Genomic DNA, 14,269 nt, shown 5'->3' on the forward strand with positions numbered 1-14,269 from the left:
GCGTGCCACGCAGCCACCCTCAGGCCCTAGGGCGACAGCAAGAACTCATCCCTGGGGCCCCCGGACAGGGGCAGTTAGGGCCTGCTCAGGCTGGGCTGTAGAGACTATAAGAAGGCTGAAAATTTCCTCGTGAAATGCAGGGAATAGATGAAATAATAATAAAACATCACCTGTGCTACCTTCAATTAAACGCCAGCTGCATGCTAGTGATATGCCAGCACGCTTACCTTTGTATACCTCATCGTCTGCAGTATTCGGCAAATGTTACATGAGTGACTGCTTCCACGTGTCAGGGACTCTTCTAGACTCTGGGCACACGGGCAGAGAATACGACCTGAGATTTCTACCCTCATGAAACTAAATGGCATTAGGAAAAAGCACAATAAGCATATTAGACACACACAGACACACACACACACGTACGCTTGCACACATACATACACATATATACATACGTGTGTGTGTGCATGTCTAGTGCTATGTGGAAATCTAAAGCAGTGCAGGGGGCCAGTGGGTGACTAGAAAGAGTAGGGCGGGAGCTTTTATAGTTAGGGTGAGAAGGGAGGCACTGATCTGTGCAGATATTTGGGGGCACGTGATTCAGGCAAGTAGCAGCGAAGGCTTAGCCTGTTGGAGAAACAGCGAGGAGGCCAGTGTAGCACAGAAAATGAGGTTGGAGAGGTAGCAGTGGGTCAGATCTTACAAGATCTTGTGGGCTCCAGTAAGGACTATGGTTTTATTCCTGTGATGCCATTGGAAGGATGAGAGCAGGGCAGTGACATGAGCCAGGTAATACTTCAGGAGAAGTATCATCTGAATTTCTAACGAGAGTGAGTCTCCTGGCTTATGAACGATCAGAGAGACAGACTCACCTGCTTGAGGCCCCGGGGCATGATGGAACCAGACCCTGCTGACCCCGGGGCCTGTGTACCTCCCACTGTGTCACAAGACCTCCCATCGGGAGGCCATCTGTCTGGGGGCAGGAATGGGGCTACTCTGAGGGACTCCCCTGCAGGAACTCCCAGGCTCTGTGGGATGCCCCGGGGTAGTGAACGCTATCAGAACCGCCTGCCGCGCAGGCTGCTGGACCCCGACTGCTTCAGGATCCTCTCAAAGGGAAGGTCCCCACCACCACGGCGGTACTCAGAGGCCCGGCTGCAAAACAGTGTTGCCTGTACCCAGGAGTGCCCACGAAATGGTGCTCTGTTGTAGTACTTACAACCCCTCGCGTTGGTCTGTGAGGCCGGCCAGGGGCAAAGCCACAGGCTCGGCAGCGACCCAGGATTACAGGCAGGGAGGGCCTGAGCTCTGGCGTCAGACAAACTCAGGCTGCCGTCAAGCTCTGCCGCTCGTTTACTGTACAGTAGGACCTTAGGAGTGTTACTTCTCCGAGCCTTGCCGTGCCAGCCCGCAAAACAGAGATGATGGCAGAGGCTTTGTAGGTTGTTGTGAAGAGGAAGATTTACACTGGATAATAGTTGCAGAGTTCTAGACAGTGAAAAGCATATGGTGGATGTAGGGTAGGTAGTCGCTATTATAGTTAGCATTAGTACTTCTGTAATCTTTGTTTAGCCCTTGAAAAGCTCCCAACATTCCTCAGTTGGTCCTATAGCAACCTGTGAGCTTAGTATTATTCGCTACATTTTACAGATGGAAAAAGTAGTGTAAGATTAGAAGAGGTTAAAGAAGTGTTTACACAAAGTCACACAGCACGAAAGCGGCAGAAAAGGGACTTGAATTTAGGTTTTCCGGTTCTTAAGACCTGGTCAAAGTCAGAAGGATGGTCCCTGGCAGGGCTGGGCGTGAAAGGTAGCTTTCTGCAGTCAGTCCTTCGCTTGGGCACACACAACAGGCTGCATCCACCACTGGCTTCTTCGAAATGATTCAAGGGAGGTGGCAGCAGTCCTGAAATATCAGAAAACAGGATCCCATGCACTCATGTGTGAGTGACGCCACTTAGCAGGCACGGTTGAGACTAAAATAGCTAGTGTGTCTACCTGCATCCTGGGTCCCGAAACGCTGCACTGCCCTCAGTGCATGTGGAGGGACAAAAGAGCCTCCGCCTCTGTCTCTGTGGGGTGCCAGCCTCACCAATCTGTCATCACCCAGGTCCCTGCACTGCCAAAGGACCCTGACGCTCCAGTATCATCACTGCTTGGGGACTTGTGAGAAATGCAGGTCCCCAGGCCCCCAACACCTACTGACCCCGAATTTCTGGGGCTGAGTCTCAGCAAAGCACAGCCCTCCAGAGGATTCTGGTGCTTACGCAAGTTTGAAAACCACAGCTTTAGAAGCAAATGGCCCAAAATGCTTGTCCGTCTTTTTCCTTTGGACAAGCAAAGTATGCATCGCTGGCTGTTGTTAAAGCAGACGTAGGCAGGGTGACGTAGAGGAGAAAGCACGGGCTTCGGAACAGATAAACTTGCGCTCAAATTCCTGCTTTGAGCCTTGCTAGCTGGTAGCCTTGGCTGGCCCTGGGACCTCTCCACATCTCCATTTCCTCGTCTGTAGAATGGGAATGACACTGCCTTCCTTGCACTGCCTCTTTTGAAGACTTGAGGTAAATGGCTATAACATGCCTAGCTCAGCACCTGAGCCGCAGTCAGTCTTCACCAGTCAGCTCTGTGATTTGATGCACACAACTGGCAGACATACAGGTTTGTATGGAGAATACTCCCTCCAGACGCCCCGGGCCAGGCAGACCCCGGGCGCTTGTGGCTTGCAGACAGACCCATCGCCTGGAAATTGCATCCTGTTGGTCTCACGCACAGCTGTACCCGTCAGCCACTTTGTGTGTTTCTCTACTCTCCCCCTTCATTGATGCATGACTCATTGCTTCATTCATGTCTCCATGTGTGCATAGAAACCTAGGCAAGCAGCCATTCCTAGGGACATTGCAGGACAACCTCATTGAGATGGACATTCTCAGCGCCTCCCGCCATGATGGGTCTTACAGTGATGGGTAGGTGACATCCCCATGCTTCTCCTGTCTGTGTGTGCTCTCCCTGTGGCTCCTGCACTTGCATGCAGACTCTGAGACCTTTCCCTGGGATCTCCTGGGGGAAGTGATGAGGCCATGTTGCATGCCCATCCCCAAGTCCATGTTCAGCTTGCAAGAGTTTATCCTTGGAATACACTGTCCCTCGGCATATTAACAGCAGTCCTGTTAATATGACGCTCCTGGCATCTCATTGGCTGCCTCTGCCATTCTGAAAGCCATCTCACATAGCAGCTTTTATGCAGCACAGGCCCTGTATTGTGTGTATGCTGGCCCTGAGTATGTATTCTGTGGCCTGAGTCATCTTGCACCCCAGCAGGGTACAAGATTCCTCTAAGTATTACCTTTGACCCCAAGACTTCAGGGGCATGCAGTGCAACCAGTGCACCCCGTTTCCCAGGCTGTGTCCCAGTCCTCTCGTGGCCGTGGTTAAAGCCAAGCTGTGGAGGACTTCCTGGCACTTAGTTTGGCCACAACCATGTGCTTTGACCTTGCTGTGCGGCCCTCAAGACTGTAGCCAGGCTGCAGTTGCCCATCTGTCCCCTCCCATGGCTTTTACCAGGGGCTTGGAAGGCAGCAGACTGGCTTTTAAAATTGAAGTATCTTTTTTTTAAGATTTATTATTTATTTATTTATATTTGCCTGCAACGCGTGGGATCTTAGTTCCCTGACCAGGGATCGAACCCACGTCCCCTGCATTGTAAGGCAGATTCTTTACCACTGGGCCACCAGGGAAGTCCCAGCAGACTGGCTTTTGAGGAGAGTGCTTAGAAGGCATTTGCTGCCATTGGCTGTGTAACAGCCACTAGGGGACTCTTGACCATAGCAGAGCTTAGTGGTGGTTTCTTGGTTCCCACTCCTACCAGAACCCCCTTTAAAATGATTGGTATTTTATTCCTCCACCACGGTACAAAGTCAAAGGACGTATTGGAGGGAGACGGAATTTTTTCGGTTTCATAAGCTGCAGCGGGGCAGAACAGGATTTTAGACACGTTCCAAGTTACTGCAGTAACTTTAGAAAACATCTAGTTTATTCCCCAAGAAGCAGCATCCCAGCCCCATCCCTTCCCAGGAAAAGGATCTCCACACTCAGCCTTCTGTCCAGTTGGTAACACCTTCCGCCTTGGCTCGGGTGGGTTCCCCATGGGCAGGGCTGTCCCATCCGTGTTTCGTGGAAACGTGTCTTCGTGTGCCCTGTTTTATGGTCTGGTACATGATTCTCTGTTTTTCTGTCCCTCTGTCTCCTCCGTGCTGATTCTCTCTCTCTCTCCCCAGGCTCCTCTGCATGCTTCTTCTACTGCTGCCTGCATCCTCAGGTCAGTGTGGGCTCCTGGTGAGTCGTCAGCCCCTGACGCCCTCTGGCTTCTCTCCATCCACAGGCACTTCCTCTTCAAGCCGGGAGGCACCTCCCCACTCTTCTGCACCACGTCGCCGGGGTACCCTCTGACGTCCAGCACCGTGTACTCACCTCCGCCCCGACCCCTGCCCCGTAGCACCTTCTCCCGACCGGCCTTCAACCTCAAGAAGCCCTCCAAGTACTGTAACTGGAAGTGCGCGGCCCTGAGCGCCATTGCCATCTCAGCCACGCTGGTCATCCTGCTGGCGTACTTTGTGGGTAAGCACCTCCCTCACCCCAGCTTCCCCTGGGTCCCCTTTGGCCCATAGGGCAGTGACCGAGACACCTGTGGGCATGAAGGCACCTTGCCAGCACGGCAGTCAGAGCTTGCAGGGTGAGCCGCGCAGCCCTGGATCACTGGCCTGGCCTGCACCCGCCCCCCTCCCCCTGCCCTGACTATCCAGGTCAGCTCTCAGGGCCCTCTCTCTCGTGCTCCTGCACGTATACCAGGGAGGAAGCTCTGCGTCGGCTCTGTCGTGTGGTGGAGGCCTGGCATCAGGCAAAAGCACTCACCAAGACCGGCTTTTGACGTGGTCATCTGTGACGTAAGTGTCATAGATGGGAGTCCCTAGAAATGAAATGACAAGTTGGGCAGCTGAACAGGAGGCTGGCCTCTCCTGTTGGTGCCACAGCAAGGAGCAGGAAGGAGGCAGGGCGCCCTGGGGTTGGAGACAAACTGCCAAAGGTCAGAGTGTGTGACCTCAAGCCAGACGGCATGTCCGAAGGTGGTGGTCAGGTAGGGCCATCTGTGGGGAGCCAAGGTCGAGTGTCAGAAAGGGTCCCAGGGAGCAGTTAGAGCTGCCTGAGCGAGCGCAGAGACCCAGAGCAGCACTGATCGGCCTTCCTACCGGACCCCAGGGCACATCCGTGATGTAAGAAACTCCTCCGGACCCACTGCCCCGCTTGCGATGCCTCCCACTGTGCGCTCTTTTGACTTATTTGCAGCAGTCTGGTTTCCTGCTTCAGACCCCTGTGTTTGGTCTTTGGTCTGCTCCCAGGAAAGCTATTAATCTGAAGAGATCTCGGGATGTTGTGCAGAGTCTGCTGCCTCTATGAAAATCAGCCTCTTAGTAAAGGCATCCAGCGGGGTGGGCTTAACCCTCTGTCCTTTGCAGCCTTCAAATTCTATAATTCTAAGATTTAAGGTAGGTCAGACCAGCTTGATAAGGCCTCGAACCCACGCTAATGCATTCTGAGATTATTCTATCGGCAAAGGGAACCTTTTAGTATAAGCCCAATAAATAGAAATGGAACTAGCTGGCAGAAGCCAAAGGAAGACCGAGTGCCGCCCATTGTGAAAAAGAACGTAGCGACAAGCAAAGTCATTGTGGATGGAAAAGAACTGTCTTGAGAGGTCTGGCTCCCACTTGTTCGGGATGCGGAGAAGGGGTTCAAGCATGGTTGGGGGTTTGGGTGATGTAAGCTGTAAGGTTACTTCCCTTTCAAGATCTTTGAATTAAATAAAAACAAGTAACTAGGAAAACGATAGCCCTGTAAACAAGGAGGTCTCCTTAAACATCTCGAGGTATAATAAGCCTCATCTGGTATCCGGGGTCTCTTTTCCCCCGTGAAGATTGGCTTACAGAATTTCACGGCATCAGGGTCAGGTTGGCATACGTGTTTATCTGTTCTTCTGTCTGATTGATTAGCTGTCGCCACCTAGAAAGCTGTGTTGAGAAGGATCCCAAGGCTATATTCAGACTCGATGGAAAAGAGTCTCTGTGATTGATTACTGATGTCTGTTGTGGTCACAGGAATGGAGAATATGGATGACATTCCACGTATTTGCCATCCCTGCCCTGGGTCATTGGGTAAAAGGAACAGCCAAACTGGGAAAGGTCAGCACCCACCCAGGCTCTGCACGAGGTTCATGATTGATGTAGATTGGGTTACTGGTGAGGGTTGTGGGGTTCCAAGCACTGTCACCGGGCATGGAAGTTTCTTTGTGGCACTCCCAATACGGTATCCCCACCAACCACTAACACAGCCCTTGCTTTTGACTGACATTATTATATTTCATAGATGAGTAGACTTTTGAACAGGCAGTGTCACTGTTCATCAAGAGTCGAGTAGTTCACTACATATAGACATCAACTTGTTTTGTGTTGACGTCAAGGTTTATACTATGTACTATGTAACCTAGTTCAGAAAGAAAGCATCACTCTTTCTATGATTAAATGAGCTCTCTTCTGCTTTCCATCCCATGCGCTCCTTCGTCTCCCATTTAGTAAGAATACACCGTCCATCATCAGCTATCCAAAGATAGGGGCTACTGTGGCCAGTAGTGAGTTCCCTACCTAGGAAGGGTGCAAATAGTGCTTATGACCATGTAAGCAAGAAAAAGATTCATTCGTTGACTGGGCATGTTCTCTGGAGGACCTTTACTTTTCCTTCCAACATTGATAGTCTCAGAATCTACGATTTTGTGAAGTTTCTTTTTCATTCAGCAAACGAAACAGGGTAGGTACCTTGAATCAGGCGCTGTGCTGAGTGCTAGGGCCAACAATATATTCCCTACTCTTGAGGTGTTCGTAGCTTAGAAGCAGTGATTGATATGATATGATAACATAGCAGTGTTAGAAGTGGCTGAGGCAGCTCAGGGACTATGGGAATACCCAGCCCCAGCCAGGAGGACTAGAGGAGGCTTCCTGTGAAATGTGATGTTTTAGCTGACTCTTCAAGTCACAGCCAGAAGTAGACGTGAAGGAAAGGAATTTCAAACCAAGGGACATTTCAAAGTCTCGAAGGAGGATGATGTGATGGCAAAAGGGGTTTCTGTGTTTGAAGCATCTGAGGGGTGTCGGGGACACGACTGGAGCTAACGCAGGAGAGTTTGGTCAGATTATGAAGATCACCGTGGAGGCCAAGCTAAGGACCTTACTGGATGGGCAACAGGGAGCCATTGAAGGGCTTTAAGCGGTGGCAGGACATAGTCAGATGTTCATCTCAGAAAGGTAAGGATGGAGGAAGAAAGAACAGGCCCTATTGCATAAACAAGTCAGGAGACGCTGAGGGCTTCAACTAAGAGGGTGACAGTGTAGGTTGCGGGTAGAGTAGATGTGAGGTCGATTTGGGAGAATTCGTCTCTCAAGTTAGGAGACGTCAGTCCACTGAGAATGTGTCCCTGCCAAGAATAAATACGTCCTTCTGACAAAGCCCGATGTATATAGAAAACTTAAAACAGGAGTTTAGATTCTGTATCCAAGGACCAGGTCAGAGAGGCAAGCCTGGGGTGTTCCCTTTGTTACCTGGAAAGTCAGCAAGGTGCTGGGGCAGAGCTCACACCGGCCTGAGAACCTGGATTCCACTCCCAGCTCAGCCACCGAGCAGCTCGGGCATCTCACTTCTCTCTCTGAGTTCCGATTTCTCATCTAGAAAACCGGCATGGCCCATCACCTCAGAAGGATGCTTGTGAGTCTGGAGTGAGCGTTAGCTAATGCAGTGAATGCACTGCAGGTGCGAGGTGAGCGCCTACCTGTCCTCATGGGCCGGGCTGGCAGCCTTGTGCTTGCTCTCCTCCAGTTGCTGGGGCCAGGGATGAGCTCTTGTTGCTTGGCCATCATCACAGGCTGTGAGGACTAACTTGTAAGGAACTATCAATTATTAAAAACCAAAGTAATTGTCTCTCTTGAGCACGACTATCCTTAACAAAGACTTTGCTAGGAGACCAGCTCATCAACAGGCAAAAAGCACAGGTATTTAATTAGATTTTTGATGAAAATTGTGTTTCATTTCAAGGATAATCAATTATTAATTACTGTAATGAGCAAGTCTGACTGGGTTTACTAATTAGCTCATTTAAAAATTATGAATAACCTTTTCATTTGTAATTATTTTCTACATCCTATCAAGTTCCAGATAAGGATTGCATCACCTCACCAGCAGAGGGGGAGTGGAAAACAGAGGGCGGGAAAGATTTGTTCTTTCTCTGGTGTCTGCTCAGGGCTGCCATGTCTGGACAGAACTCTGACAGATCCACTTAACATTCAGTTTCTTAGTTGGAAAGTTTATTGGGAAACAAGCAACCAGTGGCCTTTCATTTGTAGAGACGTGTGCAGTTATTTTCATAGGAAGATAGAGAAATTGGAGTCAGCACTTACCACCCACAAAGGCTGCAGGACCCAGGGCCTTGCCTTTGGGCCGTCTTCTGGTCCCCTGGGGTGTTACGGGTTGCTCTGGCCTGGGCTGGGAATCCAGGGAGGACCCTCACTGAGCCTGGGAGATCTCTTCCGAGAGACGATGTGTGTTTTTGCCTCTGAAGGGCACCCATTCAGAGAGGCCGCCATTGGGGTGAGTGCCTTGCTTTAGTCACCCACTCTCCCTATGAAGGTTTTCGGGTCCTTTTAGTCTCCATTTGAATACCCTGCCTCTGCTTTTCCGAAGAAAAGAAATCTGTTTGCAGAACAAAATGGGGAGAGAATGATGTGAGGGGAAAGTTAGTTGTAAGTCAAACCATGAAACTTGTGCAGCCATGGCCATAATGCTTTATTTGATAGCATTTAATTGTTTTAAAAACATTTTCACCCAAAAAAGCAGTGTGGTTGAGAGTAGTAGAAATAACAGGGGTCACTTTTTATCATTAATAATCAGAGCAGTTTGCTTTTTTTTTTTTTTTTTTTTTTTGCGGTACGCGGGCCTCTCACTGCTGTGGCCTCTCCCCTTGCGGAGCACAGGCTCCGGACGCGCAGGCTCAGCGGCCATGGCTCACGGGCCCAGCCGCTCCGCGGCACGCGGGATCCTCCCGGACCGGGGCATGAACCCATGTCCCCTGCGTCGGCAGGCGGACTCTCAACCACTGCGCCACCAGGGAAGCCTGAGCAGTTTGCTTTGAGTGTGCCCTGTCAGCATGACCCTGACTGTTCTAAGCACTCTGCTTGTGTTTTCTTATTGAAATCTCCCAGCACCTCTGGGTTATTATCCCCAGTTTACAGATGAGGACGTGGAGACCCAGTGAGCTTAAGTAACTCACCCACCTCCATACAGTAAATGACAGGACTGTGCACTCAGCCTCTTGAGCTGGTACTTTTAATTTTTTTTTCTCTTTTGTGCTCACAGTCTTAAGCCTTATACTGTAACTTTCCCTCCTTGTATCTGGTATTCTAAATCTTTACTATGCACTTAGCATCGATCCAAGCCATTACTATACACGTATCATCTCTCTGAACACTCGTAACAGTTCTGTGTTTCCTGGAAGAGGAAACTAAAGCTCAGAGAAGTTAACAACTTGCCAGGGTCACACAACGAGTGAATGACATAGGATTTCAAAGGTCATACTCTCAGCCACTACACTGTAGGTCACATAATGGAGGATCAAAAGACCCCATTCAGGCCCTGGCTCCGTCCCTTGCTGGCTGTGTAAACTTGATCAAGTTGCTTAACTTCTCTGAACTTCAGTTTCCACTTTCCTTATGGCTCTTATAATGGATGTGGCTGGAATGATTAGGCCCATTTTATAGGCGAGGAAACTGAGGGTAGCATCAGGGTTGAGAGCGTGGGTTCTGAAATAAGGCTGCCTGCTTTCAAATCTCAGCTCTGCTGCTTACATGCTTTCTGACCTTAGGCAAGTTTATTTAACCGCTCTCAGCCTCAGTTTACCCATCTGTAAAATGGGGATAATAATAGTGGCCGTTTCACAGGGTTTTGTGATGTTCCAGTAAGATAATTTGCATAAAGCACCTATCCCATTGCCTGGCACAGAGTTGGCTCTCAGTAAAAGTTTGATACTATTGTGGTTATTAACAGTATTATTAGTACTTTTAGCATCCCATGGAAAAGAGTAAGTCTTGAGTGAGAACTTGGGCCAGTGTTGTTTCATGGCAGTGCCTGCGAGCTTCCCAGCCTGCATTAGTCACAAGGGCAGCTGACAGAACAATCAGGGGGCCCTGTCAGAAAGCACTTGTAGGGATGTCTCACTGTTCCAGGGAGGCGGCTGCAAGGAGAATCGTTACCCAAAAAACAACTCACGTCATTTCTTTAACTAGGACAAAAGTTGATTTTTGCTTCACTGCCAGTTGCCTCTATCCAGAGAAAACTGACAGCTTCCCTCGTGTTCTGAATCCCTATGTAAAAAGCAGACACTGAGTACTGCAGAAGAGTACGGAGTTGTATCTTGAGGACTCGTCAGGCACCTGTCTTAGCCAGATAGGCCTTTGGAATAGGAGACCAAAAAGGCTTGTTAACAGTACAAAAACCAGGAAGAGCTTTACATTTAAACAGAGACCCAAGAATGCCTGGGAGCTATTTCTTTCATTGTCAGGTCCAGGTCCCCCCTGGAGGGGGGTGCCTCATCCTCTATGATTTCTCTAAGGCAGCACGGTGTTCTGATCAGAAGACAGGATTCAGTGGAAATCTCAGCTCTGCCACTCTCCACCTGTGTGACCCTTTTGAGCTTTGGTTTCCTTATCTGCAAAGCGGGAAGAAGAAGAATACTTCCTCCTTGAGGCTGTTGTACAGGTTAAAAGAGACGATGTTGAAAAAACACAAGGCACGTGACAGAGGAGGAGTCCCTTGCTGGTGGCCTTGGGAGAGAGTTGTTATGGATCTCAGCCCAGGATGGGGTGGGAGTACGTGATCCTCTTAGGTCCTTCCCTCTCTGTAGAGCGATGCCCATAGGAAACTGAACCAGGACATTGAGGGTGGAGTCCCAAGTGTGTGCTGCAGCAGCCTCTTGGTAACTGCGGGGGAACTTTCCAACATGCCCCACAGCCATAAGGGACTCTTTCTTTAAACTAGGTGACATTTCTCACCTCCACCAGCAGCTGATTGTGGATTGGAAAAAAAATCTGAACCCTTGCTCGAGGGGGTATGAGTTTAATTTATAAGTGAGAATGTTGTGAAGCTTAATTGCCTCTTTTCAAAAGGCAGCTTCCAGAGAGCATTGCTGGTTGGAATATTATTGCAGTTCGTGGTCTGGAAGAGCCTGGGTCAACCAGCTCTTGAAGTCTTCTGGGCAGTGTTGACAGAGGTGGACTTGGGCACTCCATGTGACTTGCACAGACTTTTGCAGGCCCCCTCAAGATCCCTGACATTGACCGTGCACACGTGCACACGTGATTTCAGCAGCGCAGCAATCCAGGCAGAAGGGATCTTAGGCTTCCCTCCTCTTTGGGAGTGTGGTCTCCTGTCTCCTAATGTCTTATTCTCTGCTGCCTACTCAGCCCCTAATACTCAGCCTGCCCCAAGGTAGCTGTGCTCAGTAAGATGTGGTTGAATAAAAGACCTTGCAAGATGGTAACATCTGCCCAGGGTTTTCTAGGCAGAATAGCGTGGGCACAAGCACGGTGGCAGAAATGCGCATTTTACGTCCTGGGGTTCAGGTACCGGGGAAATGGACATGAAATGAGTAGAGAAAGGAGTAGAAATAGAGGCCAGGGTGATTGTACCCGCTGCTGCCCCGCAGTTATCCCCATCTGGTTCGAACAGCTCATGCAGTATCAGGATCTCAGATGCCATTTGCTTCCTAAGCACAGGCCCATTGCACTCTGCGCCTGGGTGTTATTAGTGAGCAGTAAGGCTCATTTTCTCCCCTTTTTCTTCGACTTCACATCATGCCTTTTGGACAGAAGCCATAGATTTAGCTTTATAGCCCAAAGAATGGGAAACGGAGATGATTGAACTTGATCTTTTAGGTGGAGAAAAAAGTGATAAAGATACAGGATGCTGTATTAAAGGCTTTCTCTCCAAGATTGATTCCTTCATGCTGCTCTGCAGGAATTGCTAATAGCAAGATATATATAGATTGTTCTCCTTATGACAGACCCCAGACAAATATCCTTCAGCCCCCCAAAAGGAGGACTTGAGGAGGCTAGCGTGGCCCCCTGCAGCGGTCTGAAACGCCACCACGCAGAGGAGGGGGCAGACTTGCTCTGTGAGATTGCCGAGGGCAGGGCAAGGCCCTCTGGCTGAAAATGATGGGAAGGCCGATTCCAGCTCTGGGAGAATACTTCCCTCACAAGACAGCTGCCTGCCTGGAGTGGGCTGCTCGAGAGCGGTGTCTGCAGTGAGAGGGGCGACTCTTAAGTGCCTCAGCTCCACAGACCAGGGGATCTTGTCCTCATTATCCTTCTGCCATTCCTATCTATGCCACCCATACGAGGACTTAATCTTCTTCGGATGAGTTTCTGAACCTGTAAAACAGGAGTAAACAAAAGACTAGCTGAAATGATTAAGTCATTCAATGTGCTTCAGCTCAGCATGAGAGAAAATTGTCCATCTTGCGGACCTCATGCTCTCCCCACCCTCTGATCTTCTCCCATTGGTAACTGAACCCAACCAAGAGCCAGAGCCCAAGCGGACCCATTGGTCCAGACCATGTGGATCAGCCTCCCCGGGCACAGAGCAGGGTAGAGAAGGATATAGGGTGGATCTGGAGGGCAAGTGGATAACATCATTTGCCCTCCAGGAGAAGTATCCCCACGCTTCTCCGTTCTTGTCCTAGCAGTGTTCAGGGCCCAAGACTAGGATTGAGACCCATACCACACTCGGGCATGTCTCCCTCACCTGTACACCTGCTCAGCCATCAGGCCCCGAATGCTTGTATTGAAAAGCAGCTTTATTGCATACAGAAGATTAACAGTTTTTAGTTGTACCATTCTATGAATTCTGACAAACAGAGTTGTGTGACCATCGCTGCCATCAAAACACAGAACACGGGCTTCCCTGGTGGCGCAGTGGTTGAGAGTCCGCCTGCCGATGCAGGGGACGGGGGTTCGTGCCCCGGTCCGGGAAGATCCCACATGCCGTGGAGAGGCTGGGCCCGTGAGCCATGGCCGCTGAGCCTGCGTGTCCGGAGCCTGTGCTCCGCAACGGGAGAGGCCACAGCAGTGAGAGGCCCGCGTACCGGGGAAAAAAAAAAAAAAAAAACAGAACACGTCTGTCACCCCAAAAGTTCCATTTTTTTTAATCAGTCCTGTTTCCTCATCTTCAGCCTTGGGCCACCACTCATCCATTCCACATCTCGGTAGTTTTTGGTACCGTTTTTGAGATGTGTGGTAAAGAAGTGATTTATTTACTGGATTCAAAATCAGGTGTTACCTACAATAACCTTCAAACTTTAAGACATCAAAGTGTTTTAGAATTTAAGATACGAGGGCAAACAGCTGAAACATTCTAGGGTTCTCTGTGTGCTATACTTGACCTCCTTGGAGGATCACAGCCACAGGCCTCCGTGGAGTCAGCATGTGTATGTTCTTCCGCCTTTTTCAGGGACCATCTTTTTGTACACATTTTTAAGTATTGACACAAAATTCTCATTCTTGTCAAGTTTAATACCTCTATCATATTTGTGCCATTATTATATCATTGTGCTCCTTTGTTTCCAACTGTTTGCTATTATAAATAGCACTTCTGTAACCAGAATGAAAGAAAACCTCTTCTGTTTTCTTCTTTCACTTACTTTGGGGAGGGTGTGTCCCCCTGAGCAGGATTTTTTTTGGGGGTCACAAGATATGGACAGTTTAAAGCTCTTGTGACTCACTGCTTGCTAGGGGCTCCTCAGAAGGAAAGGACTGAATCCCCGGGCTCCCAGCTAGGTGTCCAGTTTCCCCACAGTGCTGCTAGCATGCAGCTTTGTGTCTGATCTTGGTGGGTCAGCTGGTTTAATGAATGGGGGCTGGGGGAGGTTACAAGTGGCCCCGAGACCCAGAGAGGTAAAGGGATCTTCATTCCTGGAAGGAACCACATGCCTTCTCCCAGTCAGTTCCCTTTCGAGAGCCTAGCTCACACGTCCCTTCCTCAGCGAAGCTCCTCTGACCCCTTCGCCGTAAGCCAGGAGCCCAGTCATAGGCTCTTATAGTGCTCAGGGGTCTCACGGTCACTGCAGCTGCGGACTATGTCTTGGATTCGCTCAGCTCTGTCTCCACTGTCAGACCGTAAGC

At 49.8% G+C, this 14,269-nt stretch overlaps 1 protein-coding gene across 1 annotated transcript in view; it reads left to right on the top strand.

Moving 5' to 3' along the window:
- TENM4 (teneurin transmembrane protein 4) overlaps window positions 1-14,269 on the top strand; it is a 385,173-nt gene that overhangs the window by 159,245 nt on the left and 211,659 nt on the right. Inside the window, exons 4-5 of the mRNA XM_060017248.1 lie at window positions 2,864-2,962; window positions 4,378-4,613. Coding sequence (XP_059873231.1) covers window positions 2,864-2,962; window positions 4,378-4,613 — 335 coding nt within the window. The remainder of the gene's footprint in view (window positions 1-2,863; window positions 2,963-4,377; window positions 4,614-14,269) is intronic.

The sequence above is a fragment of the Delphinus delphis genome, chromosome 8 (genome assembly GCF_949987515.2).
Source record: "Delphinus delphis chromosome 8, mDelDel1.2, whole genome shotgun sequence".
In the NCBI taxonomy this organism is placed as follows: domain Eukaryota; kingdom Metazoa; phylum Chordata; class Mammalia; order Artiodactyla; family Delphinidae; genus Delphinus; species Delphinus delphis.